This window comes from Mustelus asterias, chromosome 27 (genome assembly GCF_964213995.1).
Source record: "Mustelus asterias chromosome 27, sMusAst1.hap1.1, whole genome shotgun sequence".
NCBI lineage: Eukaryota > Metazoa > Chordata > Chondrichthyes > Carcharhiniformes > Triakidae > Mustelus > Mustelus asterias.
In genome coordinates this window covers 32125759-32141074 of record NC_135827.1, presented here as the reverse complement: position 1 = coordinate 32141074, position 15316 = coordinate 32125759, and the positions used below count along the sequence as shown (strand labels likewise).

The 15316-nt window shown below is 44.7% G+C and overlaps 1 protein-coding gene across 1 annotated transcript in view; it reads right to left on the bottom strand.

The window, feature by feature from the left end:
* Positions 1–13485, bottom strand: part of LOC144479998 (POU domain class 2-associating factor 2-like) — a 38113-nt gene extending 24628 nt beyond the window's left edge. The window contains exons 1-2 of the mRNA XM_078199150.1: positions 13456–13485; positions 8503–8736 (exon numbers count right to left, since the gene is read on the bottom strand). Coding sequence (XP_078055276.1) covers positions 8503–8736; positions 13456–13485 — 264 coding nt within the window. The remainder of the gene's footprint in view (positions 1–8502; positions 8737–13455) is intronic.
* Positions 13486–15316: the final 1831 nt, after the last annotated feature.

The following is a 15316-nucleotide window of genomic DNA, read 5'->3' as shown; positions in this document are numbered from 1 at the left end:
TCTATATCCCAGAGTACTTAAGGAGGTGGCCCGAGAAATAATGGATGCATTGATGGTCATCTTCCAAGATTCTATGAACTATGGGACAGTTCCTACAGACTGGAGGGTAGCTAATGTAATCCTATTATTTAAAAAAGGAAATAGAGAGGAAACAGAGAATTATAGACCAGTAAGGCTGACATTGGTCGTGGGAAAAATTCTAAAATCCATTATCAAAGATTATCCATTAGTAAAAACAGACTTGAAAAACAGGGACAGGATAGGACAGAGTCAGCATGGATTTATGAAAGGGAAATCATGCTTGAAAAATCTAGTGGAATTCTTCAAGGAGTAACTAGTAGAGTTAATGAAGGAGGGCCAATGGATGTGGTTTACTTTAGAAGGCTTTTGACAAAGTCCCACATAAAAGATTATCATGTAAAATTAAAGCGCATGGGATTCGGGGTTGTGTATTGAGATGGATAGGAAAATGGTTGGCAGATACAAAGAATAGGAAAAAAACAGGTCTTTTTCCAAATGGGGGCAGTGACTAGTGGAGTACCACAAGGATCAGTGCTGTGACCCCAGCTATTCACTATATAAATGATTTAGATGAGGGAACTAAACATAATATCTACAAATTTGCAGATAACACAACACTAGGAGGGAGGGTGAACTATGAGGAGGATGCAGAGATGTTTCAGTGTGATTTGGACAGGTTGAGTGAGTGGGCAAGTGCATGGCAGATGCAGCATAATTTGGATAAATGTGAGGTCATCCACCTCGGTAGCAAAAACAGGAAGGCAGATTACTATCTGAATGGCCATAAATTAGAAGAGGAGAATTTGCAACGAGACCTGGGTGTCCTCGTACACCAGCCACTGAAGGTAAGCATGCAGGTGCAGTAAAAAAAAGTCAAATGATGTGTAGGCCTTCATAGTGAGAGGATTCGAGTGCAGGAACAGGGATGTCTTGTGACAAATATACAGGGCCTTGGTGAGACCACACCAGGAATATTGCGTGTGGTTTTGGGCCCCTTATGTGAGGAAGGATGTTCTTGTTTTCGAGGGAGTGCAGAGAAGATTCCTGGGATGGCGGGACTAACATATGAGTAGAGATTGAGTCAGTTAGGATTGTATTCACTGCAGTTCAGAAGAATGAGGGGGGGAAACCGATAAAATTCTAACAGGACAAGACTGGCTGGATGCAAGAAGGATGTTCCTGATGGAGGGTGTGTCCAGAACCAGGGGTCACAGTCTAAGGATACAGGGTTGTTCAGGACAAAGATGAAGAGTAATTTCTTCACACAGAGACTGGTCAGCCTGTGGAATTCGCTACCACAGCAAGTAGTTGAGGCCAAAACATTAAAGGCAGTTAGATATAACACTTGGGGCAAAGGGGATCAAAGGATATGGGGGGGTGGTCGGATCAGGTTATTGAACTGGATGATCAGCTATGATAATAATGAATAGTGGAGCAGGCTCAATGGGCCAAATGGCCTATTTCTGCTTCCATTTTCTATGTTTCTATGTGTGTGACTTTACAGCAGTAATAAAACACATGCATTTATATAGTGCCTTTGACGTACTGAAATGCCTCATGGCACTCACAGGATAACAGAACTGTTACGGCGCGGAAGGAGGCCATTTGGCCCATCATAGAATCATAGAATCCCTACAGTGCAGAAGGAAGCCATCCGGCCCATTGAGCCCACACCGACAACATCCCACCCAGCCCCTATCCCTGTAACCCCCACGTATTTACCCTGTAAATCCCCCTAACCTACAAATCTTGGGATACTAAGGGGCAATTTAGCATTGCCAATCAACCTAACTGCACATCGTGTTTTCACGGTTCTCCAAAACAACATCATGACTAAGTGCCACTTGCTTGGCCTTTTCCCCGTAGCCCCGCACATTGTTTCTATTCAAATAATCATCTAATGCCTTCTTGAATGCCCCATTTGAAGCTGCCCCCACCACACACCCAGGCAGTGCATTCCAGACCCCAAACACTCGCTGTGTGAAAAACCAAAGAGCACTATCAAACTAAAGTTGTTATAGAACCACATTAGATATTGGGATACGTGGCGAAAGAGCCTGCTTCCAAATGAGGTCTAAAATGGGAGGGGGATAGAGAGTGGAGAGGTTTAGGGAGGGAGCTTAGGATCAGGTCATCTGAAGAAATGGCCACCTTTTTGTGTGGGGACCCCATGCAAATATTGACAGAGTTGTCCCTCCCCTTCGCCTCACTGACCATATCTTATGAACCTTGACAGTAAGACATGAACACTCATCCTTTGTAGCTTTTCTTTTATAACATTTCACAGCAATAAGTCGGCTTACATTAACACTGCAATGAAGTTACTGTGAAAATCCCCTAGTCGTCACACTCTGGCACCTGTCCGAGTACACTGAGGGAGAATTTACCACGACCAATAACACACGAGTAAATCAACAGTCATGGCATACCAATAGGAATCTGTCAACCTCACCCAACCCCGCACAGGCCACTGAGTAACTCTTTATGAATTGCCAAGGTGAGACCTTAGTTTAACAATCATTGTCCTAAAATTTCAAACTTCTGACCCCGACATCGGCGGGCATTGTTGTGGGTGGCACCGGAAACTTTGGACAGCCATTTGGTTGTCCCTGTTGCTGGGGTCCCTGTTGCAAAGGCAACAGACGCTTGACTGCTCCCTGAATGTATCCAGTTCCCAACCACTAATGAGTGGGAGTGGAAAATCCCGCCCGATAAATTGACTGATTTTTATGGTCTGGCGGTCAAAAGATGTTGTAGTCATGCCAAGATATAAGAATGCAACAAAATACATGTATATAAATTTAAAAGCCTCCAGCAAGGTGGGTGAACACTTTCTCTATCACCCTGGTATCTGATTCATATAGACGTCATTGTCACATTTTAGATTCTCAAAATCAAATTTCAGAGCAACTTGTTTCAGTAAACTTTTGTCTATTTGGAACAAATGTTTTCCTTGATTCCTGTAGATCATGTAATTTAGATACAACTTGGTGAGAGCCAATGGCACAGTGGTTAGCACTGCTGCCTCACAGCGCTAGGGGACCTGGGTTCGATTCCTAGCTTGGGTCACAGTCTGTACGGAGTTTGCATGTTGTCTGCGTGGATTTCCTCCGGGTGCTCCAGTTACCTCCCGCAGTCTGAAAGACGTGCTGGTTAGGTGCATTGGCCGTGGTAAATTCTCCCTCAGTGTACCTGGACAGGTGCCGGAGTGTGATGACTGGGGGATTTTCACAGTAACTTCATTGCAGTGTTAATGTAAGCCTACTTGTGACTAATAAATAAACTTTACATTTAGAGTGACTCCCAAGTGTGTCTCGGGTTACTGGCTGATGGTAAGGTAGCTCAGAGCAAATATCAGTTTCTGACTGTCATTCCAGCTTAGAATACCCAATAGTATTAACTTGCAAGGGGATTAGAGCTGAATGGGAGGCATTCTTCAACCTGTGGCAAGATTCTGTGGGTCCAATCAATGGATAAAGGGGAAGTGGTGGATGTACTATATTTAGATTTCCTGAAGGCATTTGATAAGGCATCAAGGGTTGTTAGGGGAAATGAAAGCTCACAGTGTAGGGGGAAACATATCGGTATGGATTGATGATTGGCTAGCTAACAGAAAACAGAGAGTTGTCATAAATAGGCATTTTTCCAGTTAACAGGATGTGAAGAGTGGTGTGCCACAGGGATCAGTGCTGGGGCCTCAACGTTTTGCAAGAATCATACAGTGGAGAAGGAGGCCATTTGGCCCATCAAGTCATCACTGACAACAATCCCACCCAGGCACTTCCCCTGCAATCCCATACATTTACCCCGCTAATCCCTCTAAACTACGCATCCTGGATCACTTAGGGGCAGTTAATCATGGCCAATCAACCTAACCCACACATCTTTGGACTGTGGGAGGAAACGGGAGCACCCGGAGGAAACCCACGCAGACATGGGGAGAACATGCAAACTCCACACAGACAGTCACCCAAGCCGGGAATCGAATCCCAGTCCCTGGAGCTGAGAGGCAGCACTGCTAACCACTGTGCCACCATGCCACCTTAAATAAATGACTTTGATGAAGGGACTGAAAGCATGGTTGCTAAATTTGTTGATGACACAAAGATAGACAGGAAAGTAAATTGTGGCGAGAGCATAAGGAGGCTACAAAAGGAGAGAGATAGTTTAAGTGAGCGGGCAGAAATCTGGCAAATGGAATACAATGTGGGAAAATGTGAAATTGTCCATTTTGGCAGGAAGAATTAAAAGAACGCGCTTATTATCTAAATGGTGAGAGATTGCAGAGCTCTGAGATTCAGAGGGATCTGGGTATCCAAGTATATGAATCACAAAAGGCTGGTGTATAGGTACAGCAAGTAATTAGGAAAGCTTATGGAAAGTTATTGCTAACTCTGAGGAGAATTGACGAACAAAGGTAGGGAGGTTACGCTTCAGTTTTACAGGGCATGGGTGAGACCACGTCAGGAGTACTGTGTACAGTACTGGCCTCCTTATTTAAGGAACTATGTAAATTTGATAAAAGCAGTTCAGAGAATGTTTATTTGACTAATACCATGAATGGGTGGGTTGTCTTATGAGGAAAGATTGGAGAGATGAAGTTGTATCCATTAGAGTTTAGAAGAGTAAGAGGCGACTTGATCGAAACCTTTAAGATCCTGAGGGGTATTGACAGGGTGGATGTGAAGATGATGCTTCCTCTTGTCAGAGAATTGAGAACTAAGAATAGAAGGTCGCTCATTTAAGACAGAGACGAAGCATAATTTTTTCTCTCAGAGGGTTGTATCTGGAACTCTCTTCCTCAATAGATGTTGGAAGCAGAATCTTTGAATATTTTTAAGGCAGAGATGGATAGATTATCAAGGGGGTGAAAGGTTATTGGGAGTAGGCAGGAATGCTGGGTTGAAATTACAATCAGAGCAGCCATGATCTTACTGAATAGTGAAGCAGACTCGAAGGGCCGAGTGGCCTACTCCTGTTCCTAATTTGTGTGTTCTTTTGAGCAGTGTTGATTGGTTATTCATATTCAGCGCCAGTTCCGTATTAGACTATACAGTTGTCGAGATATAATGTTAAATTATGTGGTCAGCCGGAGAGGATTGACTCTGCTCCGATCTTTCTTCATATCCATGTCATCTTTAAACCAACTCAGATGCAAAGGGACCATGCTTTCCTCCCCTTTCCAAGTCACCGCTGCTTAAATCATAACAAAGCGTTTCATTTGCCATAAGGGGCTTTAGGACTTTGTAAGGCCATGAAAATCACTGTAGAAAAGCAAGTCTATCTTTTCTTTCTCATTAGACACTGTTACCGAGGTTAAATCTGTGCTGAATGAGCAAGATAGCAAGCTCTGCTTGCTACTGACATTATAACCTGGATACACCCCATAGAATGGTGGCTCCAGCAATTGGAAACTATCCCATTGAAGTAGCCTCCAGATTTTAACAGAACCAGGCAGTCATAGAATCCCTACAGTGCAGAAGAAGACCATTCAGCCCATCACGCCTGCACCGATAACTATCCTGTAAACTCACATATTTACCCTGCTAGTCCCCCGACACAAGAACAAAGAACAAAGAAAATTACAGCACAGGAACAGGCCCTTCAGCCCACCAAACCTGCTGCCCGACTGAACTAAAATCCCCTTACCCTTCCAGGGACCATATCCCTCTATTCCCATCCTATTCATGTATTTGTCCAGACGCCCCTTAAAAGTCACTATCATATAAAGTTTTAAAGTTTATTTATTAGTATCACAAGTAGGCTTATATTCACACTGCAATGGGATTTCTGTGAAAGTCCCCGAGTCGCCACACTCCGGCACCTGTTTAGGTACACTAAGGGGCAATTCAGCATGGCCAATCAACCTAACCCACACTATTGGACTGAGGGAGGAAACCCACGCAGACACGGAGATAACGTGCAAACTCCAAGCAGATAGCGACCCAAGGCCGGAATTGAACCCGAGTCCTTGGCGCTGTGAGGCAGCAGTGCTAACCACTGTGCCACCGTGCCGTCCATCCCGTTCACACTTGGGGGGGGGGGAAAAAAAAATATTTGGCAAGACACAGTTTCGTTGAGGCAAGATTTTGACCTTCTTGTCTGTGAAATCATTTGAAAGTTTGCATATCGGGCCCAGTATCTGGATCTGGTGAACTGGCCTGTGGGAGGGCATCCAAATTTCTGGGAGATATTTGAATGTCATTTGCGAGTGAGAAGACTTCCTGGTACTGGGACTGCATGCTTGATGACTTCACTGCATCATATATGAAAATAAATTCGTTACAAGTTGGAGCTGAGTTGAAAGCTGATTTAAAAAAGATAAAACTCCCAACTGCACACAAAATATCCCAATATTTCAATATGCTTGCGATAATCTTCCAACTCAAATGAGCCTAAATCAGAGGCTGGTGTCTGTACATTTTCTGCTTCATTTTGTTTCTCCTGTTGCTTAGCTTCTACAATGAAACAATGATTGCTGTGTTCTCCATTCCAATGATGTTATTAATCCACATGTTGGTTACTGTGGTTAAAGATTAATTCCCAGAAATGAGAATGGCAAAGTAACAAGCTTCTCATTGAATGAATAATATTGTTTCAATAAGCATTTTATCTAAAGGTGCACCATTAGAACATGGTTGCAAAGTCCTATTTTATTGGAATGTCTTGCTGAAGTTGTACAAAATATTGGTAAGGCCACACTTGGAATACTGTGTGCAATTCTGGTCACCCTATTATAGAAAGGATATTATTAAACTAGAAAGAGTGCAGAAAAGATTTACTAGGATGCTACCAGGACTTGATGGATTGAGTTATAAGGAGAGGCTGGTTAGACTGGGACTTTTTTCTCTGGAGCGTAGGTGGCTGAGGGGTGATCTTATAGAGGTCTATAAAATAATGTGGGGCACAGATCAGCTAGATAGTCAATATCTTCTCCCAAAGGTAGGGGAGTCTAAAACTAGAGGGCATAGGTTTAAGGTGAGAGTGTCCATAATTCCATGGACACAAATCTGGATTTGATACTAGGAGACTAACAGCATTGAAAAATTCATTCACAGCAGCTTCTGGATGGAAAGGTTTGAGAGCTGCCAAGAGTGTAAAAGGCAGAAAGAATATTGATCACCAACAGATACTGAGCTGACAATTTTTTCACACAGAGGGTGGTGAGTGTCTGGAACAAGCTGCCAGAGGTAGTAATAGAGGCGGGTACAATTTTGTCTTTTAAAAAGCATTTAGATAGTTACATGGGTACGAGGGGTATAGAGGGATATGGGCCAAACGCAGGCAATTGGGATTAGCGTAGGGGTTTTAAAAAAAAAAGGTGGCATGGACAAGGGCCTGTTTCCATGCTGTAAACCTCTATGACTCTATTCAAGCTCATAACATATTTTAGTTAGTCTTCCAACAACAAATTTACAGTTCATATGAAAAGTAGGAATAGATTAACAGAAAATGTGAAAAGTAGCAGGACGGAATTTGAAGATTTTACTCCCCAGTTCATCCCTTCCTGAAAGAAGCATTTAGCACCTAACAAATGGCCAAGTGGACGTCAAACATGCAGTGAAGCTGTTCATAAACATTTTTGATTTAATTTGATTTGATTTATTATTGTCACATGTATTAGCATACAATGAAAAGTTTCTTGTGCGCTATACAGATAGTGCATACCTATAAGGCAGCACGGTGGCACAGTGGTTAGCACTGCTGCTTCACAGCACCAGGGACCCGGGTTCGATTCCCGGCTTGGGTCACTGTCTTTGCGGAGTCTGCATGTGCTCCCTGTGTCTGCGTGAGTGCTCCGGTTTCCTCCCACAGTCTGAAAGATGTGCTGGTTAGGTGCATTTACGCAAACAGGCACCAGATTGTGGCGACTAGGGGAATCTCACAGTATCTTCATTGCAGTGTTTATGTAAGCCTTACATGTGACCAATAAATAAACTTTACTTTCATAGAGAAGGAAAGGAGAGGGTGCAAAATCTAGTGTTACAGTCATAACTAGGGTGTAGAGAAAGATCAACTTAATGCAAGGTAGGTCCATTCAAAAGTCTGACAGCAGCAAGGAAGAAGCTGTTCTTGAGTCGGTCAGACTTTTGCATCTTTTTCCCGAAGGAAGAAGGTGGAAGAGAGAATGTCCGGGGTGCATACCGTCCTTAATTATGCTGGCTGCTTTGTCGAGGCAATGGGAAGTGTCGACAGAGTCAATGGGTGGGAGGCTGGTTTGTGTGATGGATTGGGCCACATTCACGACCTATTTTGGATATTCTTCCAGTTTTCAAAGACAAGCCTACCATCAGCCTCCTCCCCTCCGCCCCCCCCCCCCCCTCACCCCCTACCCATGACATGCAAACAAATGGGAATACTGCACCACAGTTATAAGGAAAGGCAGAGGGATTGTGACAGGGAATTATAAGATGCCTTGCCCCTTGTCCCTGTCTTAGCCCAGTTCCTATTTAATAAAGGAAGGAAACCTACTTTACTCACGTTGTACTTGAAGGATACGTTTGTCTGCCGAGACCGTTTCTCTGCCAGCAGGTCTTTGACTGTGTGCTTGACCCGGACTCCTTGATAAACGCGTTTTGAATGCTCCGAGTGAACTGTTAAAGTAACGATACAGCGTGAGAGGAAAGGATGCCCATGGGTGAGCGCAGCAGCAACCCAAGAGCCCAGTCTCCCCTGTGCGTCCTGCTGTGAATAACATCTGACAATGAATGGCATCTGACATTTAAACATTAACAAAAAAATAAGCAAATGCATTGCACATATACAAATGTAGGAGCAAGTGATTTGTTGAAGAGATCATTTATTGGAAGTGATCAGCACACAGCTCGGTATGAACTTGTTTTGACCCACCTGCGCTTTCTAGCAAAGGGTCACAGGATAGAAGTCAGGCGTGGGAACACTGGGCGATTCTTCACCTTCCTTACCAAAGGGCACTGAGGCCAAGTGTAGTGTCCCAAATACTGCATAGGCCAAGATAAAGTCAATCAGTGTAGAAATGGAAATTTACATGTGAGTGGGTCATTGCTTATCTACCTTTACATAGGTAAATGTATGGAGAGAAAGGTATCTTTTCACCAGTTCAACACGACATGTTTCCAGTTTGCTGACACATTCCAAACTTGCTGTGCAAATCCGGCAGTAAGTCTGAATGATTTGGAACAGGGATGATGTGAACTTTCCAAACCTTGCCCCTCTTCAGGTTGACACTGCCAAACCCACGGTACAGAATCTCATCTAATTGAGGTACACAAGATGGTGAGGGGGATGGACAAAGTAGACGTGGAGAGGATACTTCTTCTTGTAGGGGCAATCTCGAACAAGCGGTCATAGTTTTAGGATAAGGGGTAATAGATTTAGAACAAAGAACAAAGGCCCTCCAATCCCATGCCGATCATGATGCCCTAACTAAAAAAAATCTTCGGCCCTTACTCGGTTTGTATCCCTCTATTTCTTCCCTATTCGTGTACCCATCCAGATGCCTCTTAAATTTTGCAAATGTGCCTGCCTCCACCACCTCCTCCGGCAGTGCGTTCCAGACACTCACCCCCACTCTGCATGAAAAGCCTCTCCTGCACATCTCCCTTAAACTTTCCCCCTCTCACCTTTAACCTATGCCCCCTTGTAATTGACACTTCCACCCTTGGAAAAAGCCTCTGACTATCCACGCTGTCTGTGTCTTTCATAATTTTGTAGCTCTCTATCGGGTTTCCCCTCAGCCTCCGTCTTTCCAGTGAAAACAATCCTAGTTTATTCAACCTCTCCTCATAGTCAACACCCTCGAGACCAGGCAACATCCTGGTGAACCTTCTTTGCACTGTCTCCAAAGCTTCCACATCCTTCTGGTAGTGTGGTGACCAGAACTGCACGCAATACTCTAAATGCGGCCTAACTCAGGTTTTAGATCTCTAAAGGTTGCCACTCAAGTGGATAGAGCTGTGAAGAAGGCCTACAGTGTGTTAGCTTTTATTAACAGGGGGTTGGAGTTTAAGAGCCGTGGGGTTATGCTGCAACTGTACAGGACCTTGGTGAGACCACATTTGGAATATTGAGTGCAGTTCTGGTCACCTCACTATAAGAAGGATGTGGAAGCGCTGGAAAGAGTGCAGAGGAGATTTACCAGCATGCTGCCTGGTTTGGAGGGTAGGTCTTATGAGGAAAGGTTGAGGGAGCTAGGGCTGTTCTCTCTGGAGCAGAGGAGGCTGAGGGGAGACTTAATAGAGGTTTATAAAATGATGAAGGGGATAGATAGAGTGAACGTTCAAAGACTATTTCCTCGGGTGGATGGAGCTATTACAAGGAGGCATAACTATAGGGTTCGTGATGGGAGATATAGGAAGGATATCAGAGGTAGGTTCTTTACGCAGAGAGTGGTTGGGGTGTGGAATGGACTGCCTGCAGTGATAGTGGAGTCAGACACTTTAGGAACATTTAAGCGGTTATTAGATAGGCACATGGAGCACACCAGGATGATAGGGAGTGGGATAGCTTGATCTTGGTTTCAGATAAAGCTCGGCACAACATCGTGGGCCGAAGGGCCTGTTCTGTGCTGTGCTGTTCTATGTCTATTATATAATACTCCAAATGCAGACTATTTTAAAGTAGAGATGAGGTGAAATGACTTCTCTCAAAGGATCGTGAGTCTGTGGAATTCACCACCCCAGAGCGTGGTGGATGCCGAGACATTGAATAAATTTAAGGAAGAGGTGGACAGATTTTTAATAAGTAAGGGTTTGAAGGGCTATGGCGTACGGGTAGGAAAGAGGGATTGAGGCTGAGATGAGATCAGCTGTGATTGTATTAAAGTTTAGTTATTCGCTTCACAAGTAGGCTTACATTGCAATGAAAATCCCCTAGTCGCCACACTCCGGTGCCTGTTCGGGTACACTGAGGGAGAATTTAGCATGGCCAATGCACCTAACCAGCTCGCATTAAATGGCACAGCAAGTTCGAGGGGCTGGATTGCCTTTTCCTGCTCCTAGTTCTTATGATTCCGATGATTCAGAGAACCCGCTGCAGACCACTAGGCATTCTGAGATAGTTCATTTCAATGTTGAGATAGGATTAGCCCCTCCACATTCTCTAAATATTTAAACTTTAATTGCTGGATCAAGAACTCCAGGCTCCTCTATAACTAGGGCACTTGCTAAAAAAAAATTATAAATGAACAACGATATGGTCCATCAGTAATTTATATTATGTAAACCTAAACTCTCCCAGTTGACTTTTTTTATTCATTCATGTGATATGGGTGTCGCTGGCGAGGTCAGCATTGATTGCCCAGTCTTGATTGCCTTTGAGAAGGTAGTGGTGAGCTGTCTTCTTGAACTGTTACGGGCCATATGTTGTAGGAACACCTACAGAGCTGTTACGAAGGGAGTTTGAGGATTTTGACCCAGTGACAGTGAAGGAACAGTGATATATTTCCAAGTCAGGGTGATGGAGGGGAACTTGCAGGTGGTGGTATTCCCATGCACCTGCTGCCCTTGTCCTTCCTGGCGGTAGAGGCCACGTGTTTGAGCTTTAGTGAATTCCTGAAGTACATCTCATGGGTGGTACACACGTCTGCCACTGTGCGTCGATGCTGGAGGGAGTAAATGTTGAAGGTAGTGGGTGCTGTGCCAATCAAGCGGGCTGCTTTGCCCTGGATGGTTTCCAGCATCTTGAGTGCTGTTGGGAATACTCAAGTGGGGAGTATTCCATCACACTCCTGACTTATGCCTTGTTGATGGTGGACAGACTTTTGGTGTCAGGAGGTGAATTATCACAAAATTCCCAGACCGTGCTGCTCATGCAGCCAAAGTATTTAAAAGAGTAGTTCCATTCAGTTTCTGGGCAATGATAGTCCCAGGATGTTGATAGTGGGGACATCAGGGATGGCAATTCTACTGAATGTAAAGGAGCGATGGCTAGATTTTCTCTTGTTGGAGATGGTCATTGCCTCGCATTTGTGTGGCGCAAATATTACATCCCACTTATCAGCCCAAACTTGAATATTGCCTCGGTCTTGCTGCATATGTCCATGGATTATCAGTATCTAAGACGTTGAAAATCATAATAAACTCATGCAATTATCCCCCACTTCTGACCTTATAATGGAAGAAAGGTCATTGATGAAGCAGCTGAGGATAGTTGGGCCCAGGGCACTACCCTGAGGCAGCAATGTCCTGGAACTGAGATGATTGACCTCCAATAGCCACAACCAGCTTCCTTTGTGACTCCAATCAGTGGGGAATTTTTCCCCTGATTCCCATTGATTCCAGTTTTGCTAGGGCTCCTTGATGCCACACTCAGTCAAATGCTGCCTTGATGTCAAGAGCAGTCACTCTCAAGTCAATCTGGAACTCAGCTTTTTTGTCCATGTTAGACCAAGGCTATAATAAGGTCAATAGCTGAGTGACCCTGGGAGAACTCAAGCTAGGCATTATTGAGAAGGTTATTGCTGAGTAAGTTCCATTTGATTGTTCTGTTGATGACCTTTTCCAACACTTTGCGGATGATTGAGAGTAGACTGATTGGGTGGTAATTGGCCGGGTTGGATTTGTTCGCTATTTTTGTACAGGACATACGCGGGCAATTTTCCACATTGCTGGGTAGATGCCAGTGTTGTAGCTGCACTAGAACAGCTTGGCCAGGGGAACAGCAACTTCTGGAGTGCAAACCTTCAGCACTATTGCCAGAATGTTGTCAAGGCGGATAGTTTTTGCAGCATCCAGTATTCTTGATATCACACAGAATGAATCAAATTGGCTGAAGACTGGCATCGGGAAAAGGGCGAGATAGATCATCTACTTGGCACATCCGGCTGAAGATTGTTCCAAATGCTTCAACCTTATCTTTAGATGTGCTGGGCTCCCACACATTGAGGATGGGGATATTTGTGGAGCGTCCTCCTCCACTGGGTTGTTTGTCCACCACCATTCACGGCTAGATGTGGCAGCACTGCAGAGCTTAGATATGATCTGTTGCTTGTGGGATCGCTTAGCTTTGTCTATCACATGCTGCTTCCGCTGTTGGCATGCAAATAGCCCTGTGTTGTAGCTTCATCAGGTTTAAACCTCATTTGTTGGTGTGCCTGGTGACGCCCCTGGGATGCTCTCCTTCACTCTTCATTGAAGCAGGGTGGATCCCCTGGCTTGACTGTAAAGGTAGAGTGGGGAAATATGCCAGGCCCTGAGGTTACAGATTACGCTGCTGATGGCCCTCAGTGCCTCATGGATGCCCAATCCTGAGCTGCTACATCTGTCTGAAATCTCTCCCATTTGGCACAGTGGTAGTGCCACATGAAGTGTATCCTCAATGTGAGGACAGGCCTTGTCTCCAAGGAACAGTGTAGTAGTCACTCCTACCAATGTGGGCATGGCCAGATTGATCTGCGATAGATAGATTGGTGAGGATGAGGTTAAGTAAGATTTTGCTTCTTAATGATTCCCTCACCTTCAGTTGAAGATCCAATCTATCAGCCATGTCCTTTAGGATTTGGGTAAACAAACTTGATGTCTGTGTCGATATGCGCGATCTTCTTGGAGATCCTCTCCACGGAGCCGGCAGTTTGCAGTGTCGATGGTCGTCATGATGTGGAGAAGACATCACTTTAGGATTTGACCGGTTCAGTGTGTGGTGGTGCCACCGAGCCATTTCTGATTACTGATATTGAAGCTCCCCCCCACCCACCCAGAGTACATTCTCTGCCCGTGCCAACCTCAGTGATTACACCTCCAAGTGGTGTCCAACATGGAGGAGTGCTGATTCATCAGCTGAGTGGGGCAGCAGGTGGTAACCAGCAGGAGATTTCCTTGCCCATGTTTAACCTGGTGCCATGAGACTTGATGGGGTCCAGAGTTGATGTTGAGGACTCCTGGGGCAACTCCTTCCTAACTCCAAACCACCATCATCTCAAGTCGATCTGCCCAGTAAATGAGATAGGACATACCCAGGGATGGTGATGGTGGTGTCTGGGACATTATCTGTAAGGTATGATTCCGTGAGTATGACTACATTGCTTGACTGGTCTGTGGGGCAGCTCTCCAAATTTTGGCACAAGCCCCCAGATGTTCGTCCTTTGCAGGATTGATAGGGCTGGGCGTACTGTTGCTGTTTCTGGGCCTAGATCGATGCTGGGTGGCCAGTTTCATCCCTTTTAGACTTTGTAGGAGTTTGGTACAACTGAGTGGTTTACTCGGCCATTTCCGAGGGCAGTCAAGAGTCAACCACATTGCTGTGGATCTGGAGTCACATGTAGACCAGACCAGGTAAAGACAGCAGATTCTTTACACTAAAGGACATTCGTGAACCAGATGAGTTTTTCCGACAATGATTTCATGGTCATCAGTAAACTAGCTTTTAATTCCCAATTAATTGAATTTAAATTTCACCAGTTGCTGGACCTGAGTTAAATACTCTTTTGGAGAGTCAGTGCAGGCTCGATCGGTCAAATGTCCATCTTCTGCACTGTAGGAATTCTGTGGATGCTGAGTGAAGCCCCATTGGACCAGTTCACACCCTTTCTCAGGTGTCAGCTGTGGTTCAGGTGGTCGTTCTTTCACCTCCAAGTCAGAAGGTCATTAATTCAAGTCCCACTCCAGAGACTTGAGCATAACAATGTCAGCTGACTCGCTAATCAGAGGTGCTGAGGTTTGGATGTGACATTTACCCTCAGGTGAATGTAGAAGATTCAAGGTCACTGTTTTCCAGCAGAGCAAGATGGTAGCCTGGCCAATACTTAACCCTCAATCAACGAGCTTAAATCAGAATACCTAGTCCTCATCACATTGTTGTCTCTCAGAGTTTGCTCTGTGCAAATTGGCTGTCGGTTTTATTAAATATACCTCACTGACTGCAAAGTGCTTTGGGAAATCCTGAGGTCATTCAGAGCTCTATATAAATGCGAGGCTTTTCTTTAACATGTTGCTTTTTGAGAGGTAGGATATTGGTTGAATACTGGGCAGACGATTTGGTTGATTTGTGGGTTTTTTTGAGTATAAACGACAATCAAATTTAATGCACAAAAGCAGAGCATCGTAAACGTTTGCTTCTTCTGGGTGGAGACAATTGAAAGTTGTTCAACCAATGCTGATTTCCATTCCGTACTGCATTAGAATCCACTCTTGCTCATTTTGCAATTGAGCCTCGCTTAACGAAGCTGTTGTCTTTAGCATGTTGTCTGAAGCACTGATGGCACATGTTGAGGCCAGATTTCCATATCAGGCCGTGTCGGTTGACACGCACTCGGGATGAGTAGGGAGCCCTGGCCGAATATCCTGGGGTGATGCCAATAAATGGCGGTCAGACACAGAAA